At 49.9% G+C, this 22,134-nt stretch overlaps 10 protein-coding genes across 10 annotated transcripts; 7 read left to right on the top strand and 3 right to left on the bottom strand.

Annotated features, from left to right (window-relative positions):
- Positions 1-756: 756 nt before the first annotated feature.
- Positions 757-2,107, top strand: PENARI_c006G01609 (uncharacterized protein; the record flags this gene model as incomplete). Its single annotated transcript, XM_022630166.1, has 3 exons — positions 757-774; positions 866-1,044; positions 1,105-2,107. 3 exons carry the CDS (start codon positions 757-759, stop codon positions 2,105-2,107), a joined length of 1,200 nt encoding a protein of 399 aa, XP_022489474.1.
- Positions 2,108-3,622: 1,515 nt separating this feature from the next.
- Positions 3,623-5,486, bottom strand: PENARI_c006G07155 (uncharacterized protein; the record flags this gene model as incomplete). Its single annotated transcript, XM_022630432.1, has 6 exons — positions 3,623-4,084; positions 4,161-4,498; positions 4,544-4,918; positions 4,973-5,169; positions 5,225-5,295; positions 5,346-5,486. 6 exons carry the CDS (start codon positions 5,484-5,486, stop codon positions 3,623-3,625), a joined length of 1,584 nt encoding a protein of 527 aa, XP_022489561.1.
- A 446-nt stretch (positions 5,487-5,932) lies between these two features.
- PENARI_c006G03754 (uncharacterized protein) lies at positions 5,933-7,293 on the top strand (the record flags this gene model as incomplete). Its single annotated transcript, XM_022630265.1, has 4 exons — positions 5,933-5,993; positions 6,211-6,278; positions 6,327-6,694; positions 6,756-7,293. 4 exons carry the CDS (start codon positions 5,933-5,935, stop codon positions 7,291-7,293), a joined length of 1,035 nt encoding a protein of 344 aa, XP_022490037.1.
- A 1,601-nt stretch (positions 7,294-8,894) lies between these two features.
- PENARI_c006G12474 (uncharacterized protein) lies at positions 8,895-9,595 on the top strand (the record flags this gene model as incomplete). The annotated part of the gene is made up of 2 exons (XM_022630678.1): positions 8,895-9,218; positions 9,281-9,595. 2 exons carry the CDS (start codon positions 8,895-8,897, stop codon positions 9,593-9,595), a joined length of 639 nt encoding a protein of 212 aa, XP_022489709.1.
- A 395-nt stretch (positions 9,596-9,990) lies between these two features.
- ams1 (alpha-mannosidase) lies at positions 9,991-13,321 on the top strand (the record flags this gene model as incomplete). The annotated part of the gene is made up of 2 exons (XM_022630325.1): positions 9,991-12,638; positions 12,691-13,321. The coding sequence occupies 2 exons, from the start codon at positions 9,991-9,993 to the stop codon at positions 13,319-13,321; spliced, it is 3,279 nt and encodes a 1,092-aa protein (XP_022489997.1).
- A 393-nt stretch (positions 13,322-13,714) lies between these two features.
- On the bottom strand, positions 13,715-14,701 carry PENARI_c006G00138 (chromatin modification-related protein EAF6/MEAF6; the record flags this gene model as incomplete). The annotated part of the gene is made up of 3 exons (XM_022630096.1): positions 13,715-13,987; positions 14,103-14,330; positions 14,504-14,701. The coding sequence occupies 3 exons, from the start codon at positions 14,699-14,701 to the stop codon at positions 13,715-13,717; spliced, it is 699 nt and encodes a 232-aa protein (XP_022489812.1).
- A 307-nt stretch (positions 14,702-15,008) lies between these two features.
- PENARI_c006G07569 (low-affinity Cu transporter) lies at positions 15,009-15,886 on the top strand (the record flags this gene model as incomplete). The annotated part of the gene is made up of 4 exons (XM_022630446.1): positions 15,009-15,092; positions 15,161-15,365; positions 15,535-15,712; positions 15,769-15,886. 4 exons carry the CDS (start codon positions 15,009-15,011, stop codon positions 15,884-15,886), a joined length of 585 nt encoding a protein of 194 aa, XP_022489974.1.
- Positions 15,887-16,064: 178 nt separating this feature from the next.
- On the bottom strand, positions 16,065-17,668 carry PENARI_c006G08899 (putative F-box and JmjC domain protein; the record flags this gene model as incomplete). Its single annotated transcript, XM_022630508.1, has 2 exons — positions 16,065-17,256; positions 17,385-17,668. 2 exons carry the CDS (start codon positions 17,666-17,668, stop codon positions 16,065-16,067), a joined length of 1,476 nt encoding a protein of 491 aa, XP_022489830.1.
- A 491-nt stretch (positions 17,669-18,159) lies between these two features.
- On the top strand, positions 18,160-19,685 carry tif1 (putative eukaryotic translation initiation factor 4; the record flags this gene model as incomplete). Its single annotated transcript, XM_022630093.1, has 5 exons — positions 18,160-18,193; positions 18,360-18,434; positions 18,494-18,562; positions 18,615-18,973; positions 19,032-19,685. The coding sequence occupies 5 exons, from the start codon at positions 18,160-18,162 to the stop codon at positions 19,683-19,685; spliced, it is 1,191 nt and encodes a 396-aa protein (XP_022489708.1).
- Positions 19,686-20,557: 872 nt separating this feature from the next.
- On the top strand, positions 20,558-21,064 carry PENARI_c006G09022 (uncharacterized protein; the record flags this gene model as incomplete). Its single annotated transcript, XM_022630516.1, has 1 exon — positions 20,558-21,064. One exon carries the CDS (start codon positions 20,558-20,560, stop codon positions 21,062-21,064), a length of 507 nt encoding a protein of 168 aa, XP_022489942.1.
- Between the last annotated feature and the right edge of the window lie 1,070 nt (positions 21,065-22,134).

Raw genomic sequence — 22,134 nt, 5'->3', positions numbered from 1 at the left:
ATTTAGGTTGTGTAGTGCCTGAGACGCCAGGCCACGGCGCCTGTGCTTTTCACACTCTCTCAATACGACGCTACATATTAGCTCGGCTCTTTGTTGCCACTTTTGTGGGACCTGCATGCATTACACATGTACATGTAGGTCAAGTCTTTTGAATACGCGCCCGTGAAGTGATGAGAGTATAGAGTATACTGCACGTCAGAGCCTGGAACGCAACACGGGTAAATCCTCCCAGGAACCAGGGGCAAATTCAGGAACAGAACAACCCTCAGACCAAGCGGGAAGGCACAAAAGACAAAAAGTTTGCCCTCGGTCCACCTCGGTGATCGCTTCCCCCACAAATAGCCAATCGCTGGCCCATGAACGGGGGTGATGAACACCCTCGTCAGCTCCGCAGCCCCTAAAATTCGCTCACAGGGGCCGAACGAATATCTGAAACAGACCAATCGCGACCCATCCAGGTACTTGGGATCCTCTGGGTGTTTCAGCCCTTACAGCAAGGACCCAAACCAGCCCGCCATTGGGCCACTTTCACAGCCACTGTGATCGTAATTCGAGGGACGTCTCCGCTGCGGAGACTTGGACTGATCAATTGACCAAAAGAGACAGGGAGAGGGCAAAGCGCACACAGTAGTGCCGAGTACATATACTTTGGCCATGGCTCCCTATTTTTCTTTTCTTCTTGCAAGCAGGGCTTCTTGTAACCATTGACCGTTGATCGTTCGCTGTTCGTCGTTTCGTCACTCCCTCTCAGACAAAATGTTCTTTCATTCATTGGTACGTTTGTATAGTTCGCCGGGAACTCTGGGCGAACCCATGGTCCACCGGACCTCCACATACATGAACCATGGCTAACAATTGTATATAGATCCTGGCTGCTGGCAGCCTGTCTACTCTCATTCAAGCCGTTCCCCATGGTTCGAACGGGCACCACAACTTGCACCGTCGCGGCGCCTTGTCCGCTGCCACCTATGCTTTGATGGGTGGTAGCGGTGAGGTATCGGACGGATGGCCCTCGCTTTCAGACTGGAAGGAGTACGACGTTCTGTAAGCAAATCAACTGCAAAAATCGCAATACAAACATAAACTAACAGACACTTTTTTCAGCTGGGAACTCAACAAGATCCTCATTTCCTCAGCCTGCGACAACAGCGACACGGAAACGGACCAAATCAACGAACACATTAAATCGATCGCCAGCTCCAGCGGCGTCGACGAGCGCTTCATCCTGGCAATCATCATGCAGGAGAGCAAGGGCTGCGTCCGCGTCCAATCCACCAACAACGGCGTCCAGAACACTGGCTTGATGCAAAGCCACGACGGCTCAGGAACCTGCGTCGGCGTCACCCCTTGCCCATCCAGCATGATCAAGCAGATGATTGAGGACGGCACCACCGGAACTTCCGCTGGCGATGGCCTCCAGCAGTGCTACCAAGCCCAGAGCGGAAGCGAGGTCGCAAAGTACTACAAGGCCGCCCGTACCTACAACTCCGGCTCCATCGATGCCTCCGGTAACCTCGGCCAGGGTGGCGCTACTCACTGCTACGCCTCTGATATCGCCAACCGTGTCCGTGGCTGGGCTGGTGATGTTAGCGAGTGTATCGAGAGTACCATTGGTACCTTGACCAGCGGCACTGAATCTTCTACCTCGGACTCTTCCGACTCCGGCTCCGGCTCCGGCTCCAATGACACTGGCAGCTCTTCCTCGTCTACCTCTACCGCTGCCGCGCAGCCAACAGAGACTGCTCAGCCCCAGCCCACCGAGACTGCCGAGCCCACCGAGACCGCTGTCCCTACCACCACCCCCGCCGCCGCCTGGACCCCCCAGGTCAATGTGCAGAGCGCCGCCCCTACCCCATCGTGGACGACCAAGTCTGCCCCAGCGGCGACAGCCAACTCCGCGCCTGCTGCTTCGTCCTCCGGCGCGCCTCTCTACCCATACGCTTCGCCTTCATGCCAGAAGTACTACACTGTCGTCAGCGGCGACATCTGCAACGCTGTCAGCGAAACTGCCGGTATCTCATTCTCCGAACTGCGAAGCCTGAACTCGCGTCTCAATGAGAACTGTGACAATCTCTGGCTTGGTTACCAGTACTGTATCAAGGCTTAAACAAAAGTCTTTGGCTTTCTGTTTAGACTCGCGTTTTTTGCATCTTTGCATCTTTTGTTTGATTACCCTTCTTTACCCTTAAGGCAGTGCCTTGTATATAGCGAGAGCTCACTCTTGACAAAATGATTGGCTGTGGACGATGCTGGGTCTCGTCTATAGTTCTCTTTTTTATGATGAATGACATCAGCGAACTTCTTTTAAGAAACCGATTATTGTATGTTGGATATGCTCAGGCTGTAGTATCTTGTAAATATTAAAATATGGTGGATGACGACTCGTCCTCGAAGCCACTTGGGCTTGTTATCAACCTGAGCAACAACTTTATTTGAAGATCGGTGTCGAAACAAAAGAGGGATGTTCCAAGGTTGGTAGATTCGATGATATTCTTCGGCCAGGCACCCTTGTTTGGTTGTTTGCAATCTGACCGCGACTGTAGTCTGGCCCTAAGAGCAACCCGTAGATAGGAAAGAATGAGGGACGTGTGTCAGAAGAATGCGCCAGCTTGTCTGAGAGATGTCAATATAATCAGCAGAAGTATGTATTCTTTGAGTAGATTGAAGCCTTCCTTTGAAAGCACCTGTGACTTTAGGTACAAACGAGAGTGGCGTGAGTGTCAGAAGAATGCGCCAGGGTCTAAGAGACGCCAATATAAACAGTAGTGAGTATCACTTGAGTAGATTGAAGCCTTAGTTTGAAATCACCCATGACTTGTGGCTTTTACGCCCACCGGCGGCATATTTGCATTGACTTAGTAGTCTATGTTTTTGTGCGACGTGTTCCAGCGATCATCGGCAAGAAGAAGACCGGCCACAGGTCTTAACCCTGAGCACGGGGTACATGAATCATATTCCTGCCGAGAAAGGAAATTAGAGAACCCATCAGATAACAAAAAGCCCAAAAAGAGCAGCTGAGAATTTGTACGAGTTCCCAGTTTACTCATGTGATTTCGTTACTCCATGCTTCTAGGAAGTCGTCCCCCAATGAAATTGACCAAGAGTGACAGCAGAAGGAATGATCCAAGTAGTAATTCCTCCAACCAAAGGAGGTATTGATGTGGAGTGACAGCAGAACAGACGATCGAAGTAGAAAATCCACCAGCCAAAAGAAACGTTTTGGCCAAAATGGTGTAGTCATAGTAGACGAAAGCATTCAAGACATCATTCCGAGGTGGTGATAGGGAAAAGTGGCTCCGGATAGATTTCAAAGGTCGTTTGGGTCGAGATGGTAGAATCCGGAAAAGGCTGTGCCTCAAAGAAAACATTTCATTTAGAGAGAGGGGCTCTGAGATATGAGAAGGGAGTAAATGAAACAGAAGGAAATTTGGGGAGGCCTACGTACTTATATGAGGGGCATAACAAAGGCCACTCCTTCCTTTGAACAGAAAGCCGAAAGGAAATTTGGGCTGAATGCCTCAAGAGCGTTGCTCAAGCACCGGCAAATATAAACGCCCGATTCTACCACCCATGGCATACAACCGCCGTCTAAATTGAAACCCTAACTACCGACACGAGAACGTCACTTCAACTGAAGCTCGCCGCCCTCCACCACCAACCGCACAATATCCTTATTCAACCCCTTCCACCGAGTCTTCCCCTTAACAAACCAATACCCAAAAGCAAACAACGTCGTAGCCCCAAAGATAGGAGCCGCATAATTCATATTCTCCCCGGTAACCGGCAACGCAGAAGGAAATGCCAGCCACACAGTCACCCATGCCGTATAAACCAAAGCAAAAACATTGACCGGCAGCCCCAGCCTACCCATATTCCAATTCCCCATCGGCGCCGCATTGTCCTGGAATCGATTGTGCACCATGCAGTTGATGGCAATAAAGTACGACACAAACAGACCAATCGAGCCTAGTGCAACGAAGGCCCCGAACGCTGCCGTATCTGCGATGTTGAGGCAAGCTAGGGCCATCACGATGAGAACAGGGAGCCATACGGCTCGGATGGGGACGTTGTGCTGTCGGTCGATCTGTGGATCTTGTCAGCTTGGATGGATCTTTGTGTGACGCTGTTCGTGGTACTGATACTTGGTACTTGATACTTACATGAGAAAACCAACGGGGCAGGGCGCCGTCTCGCGCCCAGGCCCATGTTAGTCGTGAGACCGATGCTATACTTGCCAGATTAACCGATAGTGAGATTACAAGTAACCCGGATACCATTGCTGTGGCGGCTTTCACAGAGCCCGTTGCTTGTTGGCATATCTCGATGATAGGGAAACTCGATTTTTGGGCTTCTTCTACTGACCCCATTGTGAAGAGCATACAGACTACCATGGCGTAGGCGAGGATGCCGTTTGTGACAACGGTGTAGAATATTGAGCGAGGCACAGCTTGTTTTGCTCGGCGGACTTCTTCGCTCATGTGGACTGCGCCGTCGAAGCCTAAATTCTTAGAAGCCATCTTGTCTTGTTTTTTGGCTTACTTACCAACGAATCCCCAGACAGGAGTCAGTAGGCCGATGTTCCATGCGGGAAAGGTCGCCCAGCCTGAGGAACTCTGCGTGCGCAAGAAAACAAACTCCGGTGTGTGACGAGGTGCCAGTGCTGTGAAGACAACCAGGAAGACGATCAGAAGGCAGATGTGTAGGATACCGGCCAGCATCTCAATCCATGGAATGAGCCAGAAGGTATACATATTCATCAAAGCCTCGACGACGAGCATTCCGACAATGATTAGTGTCAAATGCCATTGCTTTGGCTCGTATCCGGGGTAATTCACACTCGCTAGACCTTGGATCATGGTAGCAGTAGTGTTGGCCACGCCGGCAAGTGTCGATATCCATGCGAACCAGGTTACCCAGCCTGTATAGTTTATGTGTTAACCGTGCCTCGGATAGGCCTTGACTGGTTACCAACCTTGCATCCAGGTAATAAACTTCTTCTGGCCTTCGGGTGCCAGGTAATTAGTCCAGTGATACTGGGCTCCTGCAATTGGTTGCATCGAGGCCATTTCTGCTAATGATGCTGATTGTGCCATTGCACCAGATACCACGATCACGATTCCCCAGGCGAGCGCTTGAGGACCGCCATTTGTAAGGACTGTACTCAGGTTTCTATATGGATAAAACGTTAATGCTGCATGGATGAAAACCGCGAGGAAGGAATTACAATGCCTGAGTCTCCCAGCTAGACAAATAAGTAAGTGAAAAGAAGAAGATCTGAGTAAAATTGAACAGTCGCTGTATACAATCTTAGCTTGGCAGCCCACATTGACTCGGGAGATTAATACCTTCGGCGAAGTCTCTGTGTAACTATTTTTGCTGGGATTATCAAAGGAATTCGAGACATTGACATCCCGAACAGGCACATCGCGGTCAATACTGAGATCTCCCCCCTTCCCCTTCAAGGGATGCATCTCATGATGCTCCATAATAGCAGACAGAAAAAGAGAAGCAAGAAAGACGGAAAACCCAGAATATTAAACAAAAGTCCCGAAGGAAGATCGATGGAAGAAAGAAAAAAAAGCAAAACTGGCATGAACGGCATGGATGGCATTAATAAAAAGTCCGCCAGGATCAGGAGCCAGGTGTTACAGCGGAATGCTCTTGGCTGAGGGGATCGGCGCAACCTGCATCTTGAGCCTGGTCTGGTTTCGAGACGGGGCCAAGTATGCGCAGTGGTGGAACCTTAGATCAACTGGGATCAGTAGCCCAGCGGGGCATCCTGCATCTTTTTCGCTTGCTAGTGATCTTATCTTACGTTTCAGTTTAGGCGAAGGGGTCGGATTTGATTATATCATGTTATGCTTTCGCCTGTCTATTGCAACTAGGAATATGGGGTTTGTATGTTGCATCCCACTGAGTCCTGTTAGCTGCAATGGCTTTTAGCCAAGAGGCCTTGTTGCCCCCTCTCTTGCCTGTTACTCCAGATGATCATGGTGCTTGGGTTATAACTGTGGGCACTATCCTACTGATTATAACTATTCTGGCGACGACAGTCGCTTTGATATCCCGCCTCCGTGTCTTGCGCAAATTGTCCTGGAGTGACTCGATTGTGTTTCTCAGTTGTGTAATCTACCTTTACCCTGATGTTTGATGTGATTTAACCAGTTAACTAGGTTTTGTTTATCCCTCAAACTGTGTGCATAAACATAGCAAGTTCTCATGGTATTGGCAAACACCGACACGCGCTGAGTGATTCCTCGTTTGAAACATATAGCAAGGTGAGTAGCTATATTCTCTAGCAATGGACGTTTACTAACAACTTGGAGGCTCTCTATGCTAGCCAACTCTTCTCCGTCCTCGTTTTGGCATGCTCCAAATCTGCCGTCGTCCTCCTTGTTCTATCATTGAAGCCTTTTGAGAGGATCTCCGCGGCATGCAAGATTACATTGGGACTGATTGGTGCATGGGCACTGGCCGCGCTCGTGGCGCTCGGTGTACAATGTGATCAACCACATCCGTGGAGCTTCAGCCCTGAACGATGCCTAAACCAACATGCCCTATACATCAGTCTAGCCGCATTTCATATGCTTTTGGATATGTGCGTTATTGGATTACCGGTGACTCTACTTCACCAGGTCCAGATCATCCAATGGAAGCGCCATCACATCTCAGCTCTATTCGCCATGCGTGTTCTGTAAGTAAACTTCCCATTGACTTCTATAAGAAACCAGGTTTAACGCAAACACACAAAACAGAGTCCTAGCACTAACAATAGCCGGACTCCACTCCCTTCAACCACTCTTCAACTCCAAGCCCCTCGACCGACCCTGGCACGCTCTAATGCCAGCAATCTGGCTACAGCTTATTCTCAGCTCATCAATCCTATGTACCTGCATCCCAACTTTAAAACGCGTGCTCGCCGATCTCCAAACAGGCATGATGGCAGGAACCGTGTCGGACTTCTTCGAGCAATCAGTCTCGGGCCAGAACTCGAAGGATCGATCGACATCCAAGTCTGGGAGTGGCATTGGGCAACGATCAGGATCTGCGACCCACTCGTCAAGTCCAATTTCCGTGTCCCATGGGGACCGTCCCAGTGTGGAGCGTGTGGATAGCCAGAAGATCTTGCGCGATAATGCTATTGTGCATACTGTTGATTATGATATGCGCTATGATGGGGCTGAGCCGGGTAGAGCTTCATCTTCTAGTGCGGTTGATTCTTTTCTTTTTGATGATGATGCTGCAAATGAGAGGATTAGTGTTCATCATATGGTTGGAGGTAACCGCGGCTAGCAGATTCGTGATGTTCATGGGAAACTTAGAGTAAATTTATTTTTGGAGTGCGTGGTTCTATACCCAATTGGCTTCTTTTGTGTTCGGTAATGGCGCCTATCTCTTTTAGGATATCATCGTATGATTATGCGCCCATGTTGAGCTTGGTTTTGTTGTTATTGGGCCGATGTTCGTGACCCCTACACAAGCTTGCAGGGATGTGTCGATCTCCTGCCTTTGGGACTGAACGTTTTAAGGCAACCTATAGGGTATCTCCGAGGCTACTTGGGGAGAGGCAGGGATGTTCCTAACCAGACTATATGCATTTCCACATTTAGTGTCATGAAGGGCCCAACACTAAAGGATGTAGAACTAAAAATTGTTGCAATGGTTGGCAAGCTATCAATTGAAACAAAAAATCTGACTTGGATATCCTGCGTATTAATCTCATAGTCATGACCGATCGACCCATCTATATATTTGCTTTTCTCTGTAAAAATAAACATTTCCTCGGCAAATCATAAATTTCTATAAAGACAAAATTCCGAACCATACCCGCAATGCAGGTGGGATGTCACTATCTTGAATCTCACATTTGATCTCCAGATGGTCCCAATGAGTCGGTATTCGCGTCACGCACATCTGAAGAAATTTCCAAAGGCTGACCTGTTTCGCGTAAATGTCAGCCCCACGCATGGCGCTTGCTAGGTCAGGCACAGTCGTCAACGTGATCAATCACATCGATTGTTCAACTCCGCGGGGCTGGTACAATGACGAGAAGTGGAGAATATTGCCTCATATTCTTGGGTTTTGTTCATCGGACCTCGCTCTTCTCGTACGCAGGTGATGTCGTCGGGCGGCGTTGTAAAGTGGAATATCTGTCACAGATCGGCACGTGGCTGCCCAATGTTCTCAAAGAAGAGTGTGATGATAGAATGACATTTGATGAAAGATGTACTGTACGCCAACCGCGGCAAATATGCGACGATCTTGTCAGCATAATCTTATTTTAGCTTTTTGCCTTGTTTGGGTTGCCTGTTCTGTTGTATCTTCATGGTCGACAAGTAGTTGGGATCTATAATCTTGGCTTTATGTCAATCTTATCTCGGAAGATTGTTTGGGTCTATGATCTGACTTGGCCCAGGGGTCTTTCTTTTTTGGACAGTGAATATGTATATGGACATTCTTCAGCCGAAGTGATTCTCATATATAGCCGCAATACGCACGAGAAACAAAGTGATCTACAATGGCAACTAGGACCTCCTGTAATATACATCTACCAGGAGGTGGTTGTTGAGCTTGGTTCTGCCGATTGTAGATCTATAGGCCCGGGCACTCTTCACGTTTCATCATCAAATGGATGATATGGAAAAGAGACCCAAAAGTGCGCAATAACAATACAAGCACCCTCATATTAATGATACAAATCTTGAATTGACCTCGATTCAGGATTTAGAATTCCTTATGAACAAGGTTGACTCATATTGAAGCATCGTGAGTAGGGGGCCAGAGGCGGGTGCCTCCACTCGAACCACGAGGTATAAGAGACGTTGTATGTATGTGTATTGGAATACGTCTGTACACATACAATGGTAGACACATTTCTTGACGTGATAGACTAAATGCCAGGCCTCTACAAGCTATACACACAAATATGCTTGATCTACTCAGTTCCCGACACATCTTCGCATGGCAACATTATCACTACTCTGACCAACGGACTTGACCGATTGGCAAAAGGTTTCCCACGGCTTACTGGCCAAGTTTTCAACGAAGGCGCAGTGGATGGCAACACCGGCGTCTTCAAAATCAGCCCTCTCGACAAGATCCAGCTCGCGGTAAAAGATCTACAATATGACCACTCTGCACCAACAATAGATGGCCTTCGCCAGGCCAAGTACCCGTTCACCATGCTCGACGAAAACGTCATTGCACCTTGCACAACCGTCAATCTACCTGGTGCCCCGCCGGGATAACGACGGAGTCAGCATTGGTCTTCTGTGTCCAGGCGAATTTCATCAAGGGCGGCCTGATGCTCACACTCGTTGCCCAGCATAATGTCATGGACATGACTGGACAAGACTTCATCGTCAATATGTTGTCCAAGGCCTGCCACAACAAGTCATTCACAAGCGAGGAAATTGCCACAGGAAATATCGACCGGAGCAATATCATCCCACTACTGGATGATTCGTACGAGCTGGATCCTGAGCTGGATCGTCAGCTTATGAAACCCCTAACAAGTGCAGTGACGCTGCCTCGGGATAACTTGCGCCTGCAAAATCTACCTGGGCCTATATTGAAATTTCAGCGAGAGACATGATTCAGACAGTATCCGAAGAACCTTTAGGAGTGGTTGCTGCACAGTTTCGATCCCAGCTCTACCCGAGTACCAATGATTTAGCGTTTAATATGCGACATACATTGGGTAGATATATTCTTAGAAGTGATTTAATTGTATCAACAAACAATGGTATACAACTTGAACAGAGAGAGCATTGTATACTCACCTCGTGTCGATCCCGTCTCCGCATTCCGTCATGCCTCCGCATTTGGGAATCCCTTCTCTTTTCTCTTTTCTCTTTTCTCTTTCTCTCTTCTCTCTTCATCTCAACCTGCACATTACTCTCTTGACCTTACTTACTTGTACTCTACTAAATTTCAAATCTGCAATTTATCTCTACTCCTTTCCACTCACATACCTTCAGAACAATAAGCATGGGTGGGGAAGTTCCCTTTCGCCCCGCTCCCCCAGCTCTACCCCGGCTAGCTGAGCGCCCGGTCGGTCAGCGCATCAACAGCATCTACACCGATCGCCTGAAGCAGTTCACCTCAAGCGGCCAATACGAAGGCCAGAACCTTATATCGAAATACTGGGAAGCCACAAACTCCGACGAAGACCATGTCAAGCTCTCTGTTTACTCGGTCCCAGACCTACAGCGACCGACCTTCGAGGATGCAACCTCCCATGAGTTCAAGCCAACCCATATCGGCGCTTCTTTTGGCCCTAGCTGGTCCACGCATTGGTTCCGCATTCACCTTACAGTCCCACAGGACATGCTTGACCGGGAGCGGTTGGAGTTCCACTGGGATGCCAATAATGAGGGGTTGATCTGGACGGAGGATGGTCGCCCACTGCAGGGTTTGACTGGTGGTGGAGAGCGGACTGAGTTTATTCTTCCCAAGGAGTGGTGTGATGGGAAGACTCATACTTTCTACATTGAGATGGCTTGCAATGGCATGTTTGGCAATGCTCCCGGTGGCGATTCGATTCAGCCGCCCAATCCTAACAAGTACTTCACTCTCAGTACGGCTCGTATTACAGCTGTGAACCTGGCTGCTCGAGCTCTCTACTATGATTTCTGGATCATTGGGGATGCTGCGCGAGAATTCCCTGGTGATTCGTGGGAGGCGCATGAAGCTAACGTGGTGGCCAATTCCATGATCGATGCCTTCATCGCCGGCGATGGAAGCAACGAGTCTATTGAAAAAGCACGGAAACTTGCTAGGCAATATCTTGGTGACAAGGTGGATTCGTCCGAGGTTTACAACACGGACACTCAGCCGATCGTCTATGCTATTGGCCATTGCCACATTGATACCTGCTGGCTGTGGCCCTGGGCAGAAACAAAGCGCAAGGTTGCACGCTCATGGTCAAACCAATGTGATCTGATGGAACGGTATCCTGAACACCGGTTCGCCTGCTCTCAAGCGCAACAGTTCAAATGGCTGAAGGAGTACTACCCAACGGTCTTTGAGCGCGTGAAGAAGTGGGTGAAGAAAGGCAACTTCCAGCCAATTGGTGGCAGCTGGGTCGAGCACGATACAAACATGCCAAGCGGCGAGTCATTAGTCCGACAGTTCCTGTACGGACAGCGGTTCTTCGAGGCCAACTTTGGCAAGCGAGCCACGACCTTCTGGTTGCCGGACACCTTTGGATATTCTACTCAGATCCCCCAGATCTGCCGCCTGGCAGGAATGAGCCGATTCTTCACCCAGAAGCTCAGCTGGAACAACATCAATAACTTCCCCCATACTACATTCCAATGGGTTGCACTTGATGGTAGCCAGGTGATGTGCCACATGGCTCCAGCAGAGACCTACACGGCTGAAGCACATTTCGGCGATGTGAAGCGCAGTGTCACTCAGCACAAATCAATGGACGCAGATAAGACATCCCTGCTTGTCTTTGGAAAGGGGGATGGAGGTGGTGGTCCGACTTTCGGACACCTCGAGAAACTGCGTCGCTGCCGTGGTCTCAGCGACAAGGTCGGCTTACTCCCTCGAGTGAAGATGGGCGAGTCTGTTGATGATTTCTTCGCTGGTCTGGAGGCAAAAGCTGCCAATGGTACAGACTTTGCTACCTGGTACGGAGAGCTTTACTTCGAGTTACACCGTGGTACATACACAACCCAGGCGAACAACAAGCGCAACAACCGGAAAGCGGAGTTCCTTTTGCGTGAAATTGAGCTTCTCGCAACCTTGGCTACTGTTCATGACTCCAATAGCAGATATAAGTATCCCAAGAAGGAGATTGATGAGATGTGGGAGGGGACACTCCTTTGCCAGTTCCATGATTGCCTGCCAGGCAGCTCGATTGAGATGTGCTATGATGATTCTGATGAACTTTATGCCAAGATCTTTGAGATTGGCACAAAGCTGCGGAAGGATGCTCTTGAGGCTTTGGGTATTATTGGAAAGTCCGACAGTTGTGAACTGGTGGCTCTCAACACTTTGCCGTGGCCTCGAACGGAGGTCGTCAAGGTCCCTCGTGCGCTGTCAACATCGACTGGGCCCGAGTACGCCGTGGCTACCGGGTCCACTGGACTGATTAACTTCAACCAGGATAACGAGTCGGGCATGGCGGTTACTGTGAAGGAAGTCCAGCCTGGTGTCTTCCGTCTGCAGAATGACAACCTCAAAGTCGATGTCAAAGATGGAGTCATTATCTCCCTTTACGATATTGAAGCAGACAGGGAAGTCGTGGCGAAAGGCGGCAATGCTGGTCAGCTAGTCATCTTTGATGATAAGCCTCTCTACTGGCAAGCATGGGATGTCGAGGTGTTCCATCTTGAATCACGCAAAGAACTACCCTCTGGAAAGACTGTCATTACTGAAAACAGCCCGCATCGGGTCAGTGTCATGACCGAGACGAAGATCAGCGACAAGAGCTGGATCAAGACAACAATCAGCCTTTCGCGGTCATCGACAAATGAACCATCCTACGTGGAAATGGAGAGCGAGGTAGAATGGCGAGAGACCATGAAATTCCTCAAGGTCGAGTTCCCCGTAGATATCACCAACACCGAGGCATCCTACGAGACTCAATACGGAATCATCAAACGTCCAACCCATTACAACACAAGGTACGTACTACTCACACCATCATTAAACCACCACAAGACTAACCTGATATAGCTGGGACATGGCCAAATTCGAAGTCTGCTGCCACAAATGGGCCGACCTCTCGGAGAACGGATACGGTGTCTCAATCCTCAACGACTCCAAGTATGGCTTCGCCACATGCGGCAACCTAATGCGCCTTTCACTGCTCCGCGCCCCGAAAGCACCAGATGCACACGCCGACATGGGCCGCCATAACATCCGCTACGCAATCCTTCCACACGCCGGCCCTCTCGACCACCGAACAATCCGCGCAGGCTTCAATTTCAATAGCCCACTCGTTGTAGAGCAAGCCGGGCCCAAGGCATCAACCGCCGCTGCAATTTTCAAGGCCCTTTCTATTAAGGGGTCGCCATCTTTGATATTGGATGTTGTTAAGCGTGGCGAGGATGATGAAGATGTTGCTCGGGATGACATTCCTACGCGTCCTGGGAAGAGTATTATCCTGCGCATCTATGAGTCATTGGGTGGTAAGTCCCGTGGTACTATTGAGACTTCTTTGCCCGTTAAGAAGGCTTGGAAGTGCAATGTACTAGAGGATAATGAAGATCTTTTGGATCTAAAGCGGACTGATGATCGTGCTACGCACAATATTGATATTGAGTTGAGGGCATTTGAGGTCGCTACGTTCCGACTGCAGCTTTGATCTGTGATATGGATGTGTTTCTCAGCAGACAGGATATGATTTGTCTGGTTCCATCTCTCCTATTATTCTGAATATGGGAGTAGAACAATGTGTCCTTTGCTTGCAAGCAATATAAAGCCAAGTCGAGATATGATTAAGCTTGTGCCTAGCAGTATACCTAGCACCATTGAAAGAATCAAGCAAATGTTGTAAGCGACAACGCTGTAGTCTGTATAAGTTCGTGATGTACATGATATCGCATCAAAGAAATACCCCCATTTTCCACAGCGCCGTATATTACGACTCCCCGCCAGAAGCCGTGAATAGAAGAAAAGATTCAAGATAAACCCACCTAACTCCAAACCCGAGAAACCCCGAGCAGAATGCACGACAGTGACAGACACGGTTAACTTTTCAATCCCGTCCATAGCTAATCTTCAATCGTTTCACAGAAGGTTTATCCTCATCAGAGAAATCCTCAGTCTGGTTCTTGCCCTTGGTATTCTTCGATCCGCCCGTCGCCTTCTTCTTATTCTTCGAAGCACCATTCGAAACCTTCATCCCGCCAGCAGCGGCGGAAATGTTAAGTGCCTCGTTACTCCTACTAAACGAGCCATTCCCGTTTGTAGATGTCGGTGTCGCCGCATGGGAGGGCGTAGTTTGTGCGGAGGATGGGCCGGGCGAGTCCTGCAATACACCGAAAAGATACCTCGTTAGTCGTACTCTTCAAACCAGAGATATCGGAAACCACCCGCAATGTCTGCACCTGCGTGCATTGGGTTTGCTGCACTATTCCACATACCATCATGTAACTTGCCGAACTGCGCGAGAATACTCGATCCGAGTCTGTGACTTGAGCTTTGCGCCGTGAACCGGCCATGCCGCCACCGAGACCAAGGCCCGAAGCGCCGAGACTTGATCCGCTGGCCGAACCCTTGATGTAATTGTCGAATCCTCTGATGATGTTTCCGGCGGTTGTTTCTTCAAGGTAGGATTGTTCAAAGCGGAAGATTTGGTCTTCGAGTTGGGCCTGAGAGCGGGAGAGAGAGCGTGTATTAGCAGGGTATCAATGAGAGAGACAATTTGAAATATCCATTGAACAGCCAAAGATTCGCGGTAAGAGGAAGCATTTCGTGCACGCTGTTCTCGCGCAGAACGTAACCCAGACTAACTTGGGGACGCGCGACTGGTCTGTCCACTCACCATGCTCTTGTCCATCAACCGCTTCTTTTGCAATGTGTCTCGCAATTCTCGGCGCAATTTCTCGTAGTATGGGAGTCCGCGGCTGCCGGCATTTGCGTCGGCGGGCGCATTCGGTGCGCTGGCTGCTGCGCCGGTTGTGGGTGCTGTAGCTCCGGTGGTCGCGGGTGCGGCTGCTGGAGCTGGAGCTGTGTCTGCCATTGTGAAAGAGAACACACAATCAAGTGATAGTGATTTGGATAGTCGAAGCGAATGGCATGCGAGAGCAGATGAGAGTGAATTGCGTCGGAAGCTGGGAGTTCGTTATGACCGCGTTTGGGAAATGGAGAGATCTTATCGTGTTTGACGTGTTTGCATTCCCCTCTCCTGTCGTCAGCGTTACTTGTGTTGTTTGTCTCTTCGTAAAACCCAGCTCCTTGCGAGTATTTTGACATTCCGCTTCTTTGTTTGTGTTTGGGAGCCCACTGCTTTCTGTTGCTTCCTGGATTATTTATTCCCACCACTCAATATGGACCATTCGATGCATATGGATCACGGCCATGGTGGTATGGACCATGGGGATATGGATATGGGCGGGCAATGCAATATGAACGTGAGATATAGCTCTGAGCCCCGGGATAATACCTGTTTTGGATCTCGCTAATCTCTGCTAACCACTAGATGCTGTTCAACTGGTCCTCCGAGAACCTGTGCATTATCTTCCGCAGCTGGCGCATCACCGGTCCCTTCTCCTTCCTCTTCTCGCTCGTTGCGATCGTCATCCTCACCGCTGGCTACGAGGGAATCCGATCAGTGACACGGAAATACGAGGCCACTCATGCCCAGCGTCTGGCTACGTTTGTGGCTACTTCGGCCAATACAGGGGGTAAGTCTTCTACTCTTTCCATGGGTCAAAGTACTTGTCAAGGATGGTGCATTCCAGGTAGCTAGGTGCTACCTGGGATGTTCGAGCTCTAAGCTCGCTGTTTGAGAGGTGACGGGGAGGTGGCGGACTCTGGTTGAGCAAGCTTCTCATTGATGCATTGCTTCTGCAGACGATGAGATCGCCGACCCTATCATTGCCAACGGCCTGGTGGACGCTATCCCTCACACCCGCAACGAAGGCTCACCACTGCTTGTAGGAAGGGATAACAGAGCGGCGCTGGCGCGTCGTGGTAAGGTTACCATGGCTGCTTTGTATGCCATTCAGGTGTTCTATAGCTTCTTCATCATGTAGGTGTCGACGAAGAATCATCGTGGCTTTTTGGGTTGCTGATTTGGTGCTTTAGGCTTCTGTTTATGACGTATAATGGCCCGGTCATGATTGCTGTCGCAGTGGGCGCGTTCGTTGGATATCTGGCTTTCTCGGAGGGAACTCCAGCTTCCAAGACTATTGCGTGTCATTAAAGCATCCCAGCATTGATAAACTTGCAGGCCCGCAGGGCGTAGTGGAGGATAAGGAGACCTGAACCAATCTTTAATCTGGGTATCACATTGCACTTGTTGATTTTGAATGCCTTTCGTTGGATGTGACGTTGGCTTGTAGAGCTGAAAATCTCAGCCCACCTCGAATTGTAGTAGTGGCTCATGGGACTTCAACATCACTTCCGTCATCTCCAAACCCAAAGCTGAAACCTCCTCCGTTGTCATCTCCATCCGGGGTATCCTCAGTTTTTCCATAAACAATGTCTTCCCACTTACGCTTCTTGCCGTCAGTCTTCTTCTGTAGCTCCTCCAAAGACTGCACCAGCAAGTCAGGGTATGACTCGCGCATGCCGGCCACAAACCGCTCATACGGATTAGCCACGTTCTTCCTGAACCCGGAGACCTGATCAGGCTTGTTCGACAAGAAATCCAACGCAGCGAAGAGATGGCCACGAGGGACGAAGTTCTGCGTGATGGCGATCGACGGCTCCAGATTCACCACCAGATGCCACCACCCAGATGGAACGTGCAAGATCTCACCCTCGCCACAAATTCCTTCCACACATCCCGGTGTCCTGCGTGCTTCAGCGTGGAAGCCCAGTAGCCACTCGGCAATGCTCAGCGGAGACGTGACCTCGCTCTGGTCATCCGATACAAACACGCCTGGCGGTGGGGCCTGCTTTGCACTAGACGGGAACATAATCCAGTACTTGGGACCGCGTACCACGGCATTCCAAGCACTCGTGGCATTCGGGTCTTTGTGGAACTTGCTACCGGAACGCTCGGGTCCGATAATCAACCATTGGTGATCTGGACGGTCATCACCGAGCACGCAGAAGAGATCTTCGACGAAGCAGGATGGCGGCCAATATGCTGCGTCAGGTGTCGTTTCTGGCTGTCCAACTGAAAGTTCCATCTTCGAGACGAAGGATCGGTCGAAGAGGTATAGCGGGCTCTCGTCAGAGTTGTCTGCCATATAGTCGCCGTAGGTGCGCATAGCCCAGTCCACAGCTTCGGCGCGGAACTTTTTCTGGCCATGTCGGGCGAGTAGGGACCCGACTGACCAGTTCTTGTAGGCTGGCCAGGCTTTCACGGGCTCGGTGAGGATGAAGGGTCGGTCTGTCCAATTTGCATGGAATTCCTCTGGCGACAGATCTGGCATGCGGGCAATCTGGTTCCGCGCGGGGATCTTGGCCACATACGGGTCTAGTGAGATGTGTGCACAGTTGAAGGGTCGGTAGAGGGCATCAGAGAATAACTGAGAGCAGTCAATCATCGGCACCTTGGTGGCGGGGAGGTTCAAATATGTTCCTCGCCATGTTCCCCGCCATGTGAAGTTCTCCTTTGGATCCCTGGAGCAAGACTTAGTACAAGGATCTGGAACGATATGTATTGATGCTATGGACATAGGGGACAAAACACCGAAATTCGGTATCGGTCTACATATTTAAGACGGAACTGGGACTGGGGTTTGGCTTACCTAACAAACAGCGCCTTCCACAATTCTTCTGCCCGGGTAAACGCATAGAAAGCCTTGCATGTCCGTCCGATGCTCAACAGACTTGCCCCATCGAGTGTCTCCAACAGTGACAGGATTAGCTCGTCTGGCAGATGTTGAAAAGTGCCAATGGCGTCGCGTAGACTCCACGTAGCCAACAGGGCATTTCCACTGGGCTTCACTCCTAGTGGATGGGAGGGGATAGCCTCGCGTATAGCCTCTGCATCCTGAGGTGGATGGCTCACTAAGGATGTGATGTCAGGCATCTGGAGTGGCACTGTTAGGGCTTCAAGATTTTCACGGTCCCCAACGAAAGAAGGTCACCAAGCCAATGGGACCAAGAGTAAGCGAATGAAGAGAACCAGAAGTGATCAAAGCCAGTAAATGCGCCACATCAAGAACATCAAGTACATCAAGAACAATAGCAACAATGCAGAGAATATCTTCCTCGCTTGGGCCAAGCCCTGACAGGAAGGCGGTGAGGCCCTCGTGACCCGTAAAAAAAAAAGCATTGCAGCAAATGAGGCGGCACGGTGGCATCCGATTTTTTTCCCTTTCCCTCTCTTCTCTCCTCCCACCATTCTTGTGATTTCTTCACATACATCAATTTTCTCTCTTTTCTAGTATTTAAAGACTTCTTCAAAAAGAAGTCTGTAGTACTAGCCTTCTGCTCAGCGAACACCCCACAGTTCGCTAAAAAAACCCCCCCCACCACAGATCACAGCGATACCTGTGATCCCCTCCTACAACCGCAATCATGGCTGACAAGGGTCTTGAGGATCTTCCCGAGGGTATGTGCTACGCCTTTTTTCGCAGGTTTCTGGTCCCTTTATCGCCTTTCTTCGCTTTTCGCTGTCTGCGGCCAGGGGTACTGGTTGGCAGACTGGTGGCGTGGCAAGAGACAGAGAGACGACATGGAGAATATTGAGGCTAACCTCGCTTTTTTCGCTGCCACAGGACAGATCGAGTCTAACTACGATGAGGTCACTGACTCCTTCGACGCTATGGACCTGAAGCCCGAGCTGCTTCGCGGTATGTCACCCTAAAGTCTTATCTGGTGGGGTGGAAGAAAAATACTGACGGTGGATCAGGTGTCTACGCCTACGGTTTCGAGCGCCCCTCTGCTATCCAGCAGCGTGCCATCATGCCCATCATCAAGGGTGAGTTACCTTTTATTCCTAAAATTATGGAATTTGCGCCTAACGAGGTCAGGCAACGATGTTATCGCCCAGGCCCAGTCCGGTACCGGTAAGACCGCTACCTTCTCGATCTCCGCCCTCCAGAAGATCGACCCCGAGGTCAAGGCCTGCCAGGCCCTCATCCTCGCCCCCACCCGTGAGCTTGCTCAGCAGATCCAGAAGGTCGTTGTCGCCATCGGTGACTTCATGTCCCTCGACTGCCACGCCTGTATCGGTGGTACCAACGTCCGTGAGGACATGAACGCCCTCCGCGCCGGTCCCCAGGTCGTTGTCGGTACCCCCGGCCGTGTCCAAGACATGATCCAGCGCCGTGTTCTGAGCACCACCGCCATGAAGCTCTTCATCCTCGACGAGGCTGACGAGATGCTGTCCGTAAGTTATACACAGTTGACATCGCGTATCTCAACCAGGTCTAACTTTCTTTCTACAGCGTGGTTTCACCGAGCAGATCTACGACATCTTCCAGCTCCTTCCCCAGTCCACCCAGGTCACCCTGCTCTCCGCTACCATGCCCCAGGATGTCCTTGAGGTCACCACCAAGTTCATGCGCGACCCCGTCCGTATCCTTGTCAAGAAGCAGGAACTCACCCTTGAGGGTATTAAGCAGTTCTACATCGCTGTTGAGAAGGAGGAGTGGAAGCTCGACACCCTGTCCGATCTCTACGAGACCGTCACCATCACCCAGGCCGTTATCTTCTGTAACACCCGCAGAAAGGTCGACTGGCTCACCGACAAGCTCACTGCCCGTGACTTCACTGTCTCCGCCATGCACGGTGACATGGAGCAGGGCCAGCGTGATGTTATCATGAAGGAGTTCCGTTCCGGTTCCTCCCGTGTCCTGATCGCCACTGACCTTCTGGCCCGTGGTATCGATGTCCAGCAGGTTTCCCTGGTCATCAACTACGACCTTCCCGCCAACCGCGAGAACTACATTCACCGTATCGGTCGTGGTGGTCGTTTCGGTCGTAAGGGTGTTGCTATCAACTTCGTCACCGCCGACGATGTTCGCATGCTCCGTGAGATCGAGCAGTTCTACAGCACCCAGGTCGAGGAGATGCCCATGAACGTTGCTGACCTCATCTAAACTCCTTAACCCCCTTGACGGCTTGATGCGAATCACGATCGCAGAATCTGCGTTAAAAGTGGCTTTCTGCGTTTTTCGCATTTCCGCCCGCAGTCAGGCTGGGAGGAGCGATCCAGGGCTGTGTCTCCGCGCATTGAGTTGACCTTTGTCGACGCCCTGGCGCGTTTTCTTTACCTGCTGCTATGGTTTCCTATGTCTTGCACTAACGGAGATGTGACATGTTTGTGTGCGTTTACCTTTTGCTACTACGGTTTTCTCTATCTTTCCTGCATTTTCCCACGTTTCCTTTTCCTCGTCTGTATCTAGTCCGCTCTTCTTGGTTAAGGATGCTGCTCTTATCGTACTTAATCAATAGATCGGGCCAAAATGTGACTTGTTTCTCAGGGCGTTGTCCTTGGCTATGACTTATGTGTTCCAAGACCTATGTAGTCATCGTACTAATTGTATGTTTTCTCGCTATCTGATACTGCTAGCAATCGCTCTGATGCTAGCTTTCTGGTGACTTTGCTATATATTGCTGCTCAGTATAGACGCTGGTTTTACTCCTTACACACGCCTAGTCTCTATATATTCCCATTCCCCTGGGGCATGCTATACTCAACGTGTCGCACGTGCTATATACTGCCAACCCCCAGCGGTCTAAGATGTTCATCGCCTGGTCACCATCAGCGGTATGGATGTACTGCCACTACTTAGCGGTCTTCCACCCTCGTGATCTCAATGCCTGCACGCGTCTCCTCTTGTTTATCTCCTCGACGCGACTTCATTCTCTCCATCTCTTGTGTCCTCTCTTATCATTTTCCATCACTCATATCTCCCCTTGATCAGGAAACCATATTCATTCCATCACTTCGAGACTGACCATCATCAAAATGTCGTCTCCTAACCCTAATCCTCTCACTGCCCCCATTACCAATGGCGTGGCCGCCACCACCACTCCCAATGCCTCAGACAACACAGACGGACTCAGCCCAGCCGCTATGCTGCTTTGGGCCCATGAACTCCAACGCCAAAATAGAGTCCTGGCCAAAGATCTCAGACGGGCCAACAAGCGCATCGACTCTGCCCGTGAGGATGTGTACAGGATGCGTGACTGCATGGACGAGCTAAACCTTTTCGCCACGAGCTTGGTCATGCACCAAAATGGCCGCACTACTCGCGAATACTTTGAGGCTGCCGATGATTTTCGCTTGTGGCAGTTCACCTTGCCGGTCACGCGGCCAGACAGCCGGTGGTCTGATCTACGCCATGTTAATGTATTTTTTGCTGGCTTGGATGATGAAGATGAACGGAGCATGTTCTATCACGATGGGCCTTGGACTTGGGATAGTCTTCGCGAGCACTTTGGTACCGCCAGTGATAATGACGTCGTGGTCTAATAGGGTCGCTCTGGAGATTTTGTTGGTGTAATGATGTGATGATTCAGTGTGTTCTTTTATCAGTGCGTTGAGAGACCTTCACTGTTTATTTTGTCTTCTTTATCAGGCGTCGGCTGGGTCTTTTGTAGGACCTTTTTTTCCTTCTGTCTTCATTCAACCTTTACACGCTCACTTACCTTTCCTTTCTTTTCTCTTAATTTCCTAGCCCGTAAGCTTGCCTTTTAACCTTCAAATTTCCGTGGTTAGATGAGAGGACTCTGAGAGCTGAACTCTATACCTATCCCGTGTCGTAGGATCTTCCTTGTTATTGGACCTTGTACGCCCTCCTGAAGCCGTATTATGCCTATTTCCTCTCATACAAGGCTCACTCCTGGTCCGTATTGAGCTTTCTATAATTATCTATTATTCCCTGTAATCTTTTTTTACTCAAACAGACAGGAATGAAGGAATGAGAAGATGAGCTCATAGGGCTCAGAATCTACCGAACTGAGATCATCAGCACCCTTTCTTGCGGTCGAATTCCTAATTATTTAGTGGTCACATCTCTCTTACGATATTATCACTGTTCGCCTACAATTGTTGAGATATCCGACCTGCCAGTCTAAACAAGATCAGTATAGAACCTTTCCAATATATATTTCGAACCTTGTGGCTCAAAAACAACTTCTCACCAATACAAACATATATAGAGATGGCAGTCGTTATCTTGTTATACCAATAACGAGAATTATACACTCAACGAATGGTATATTGACAATTTCGATTCCTTTGAAATGTTAGGGCACGGTCCAGCGGGAGAACGTCACGTGCCAGCACTCTACCCTAGCACCAAGGTATATATATTGCCACCTCATGCTTGTAGACCTCAATGTTGATCCATGTGTTTTTTTGATTAGCGGGCAAAGGACTTCTACGGGAGAGAGAGAGGGAGAAGAAGATGATGATTCTCTATAGCAGAGTAGCAGATTACCTAGTCCTATGGACTAACTTAGGGCAAGCAAATAAAGGAGGCCTGATCCCCGAGGCAATCATGCCATGCCACTAATTACTGCTGGGAATTGAACAGCTTT

The sequence above is a fragment of the Penicillium arizonense genome, assembly GCF_001773325.1.
Source record: "Penicillium arizonense strain CBS 141311 chromosome Unknown PENARI_contig006, whole genome shotgun sequence".
Lineage (NCBI taxonomy): Eukaryota > Fungi > Ascomycota > Eurotiomycetes > Eurotiales > Aspergillaceae > Penicillium > Penicillium arizonense.
This window is presented reverse-complemented; position numbering and strand designations above follow the sequence as displayed.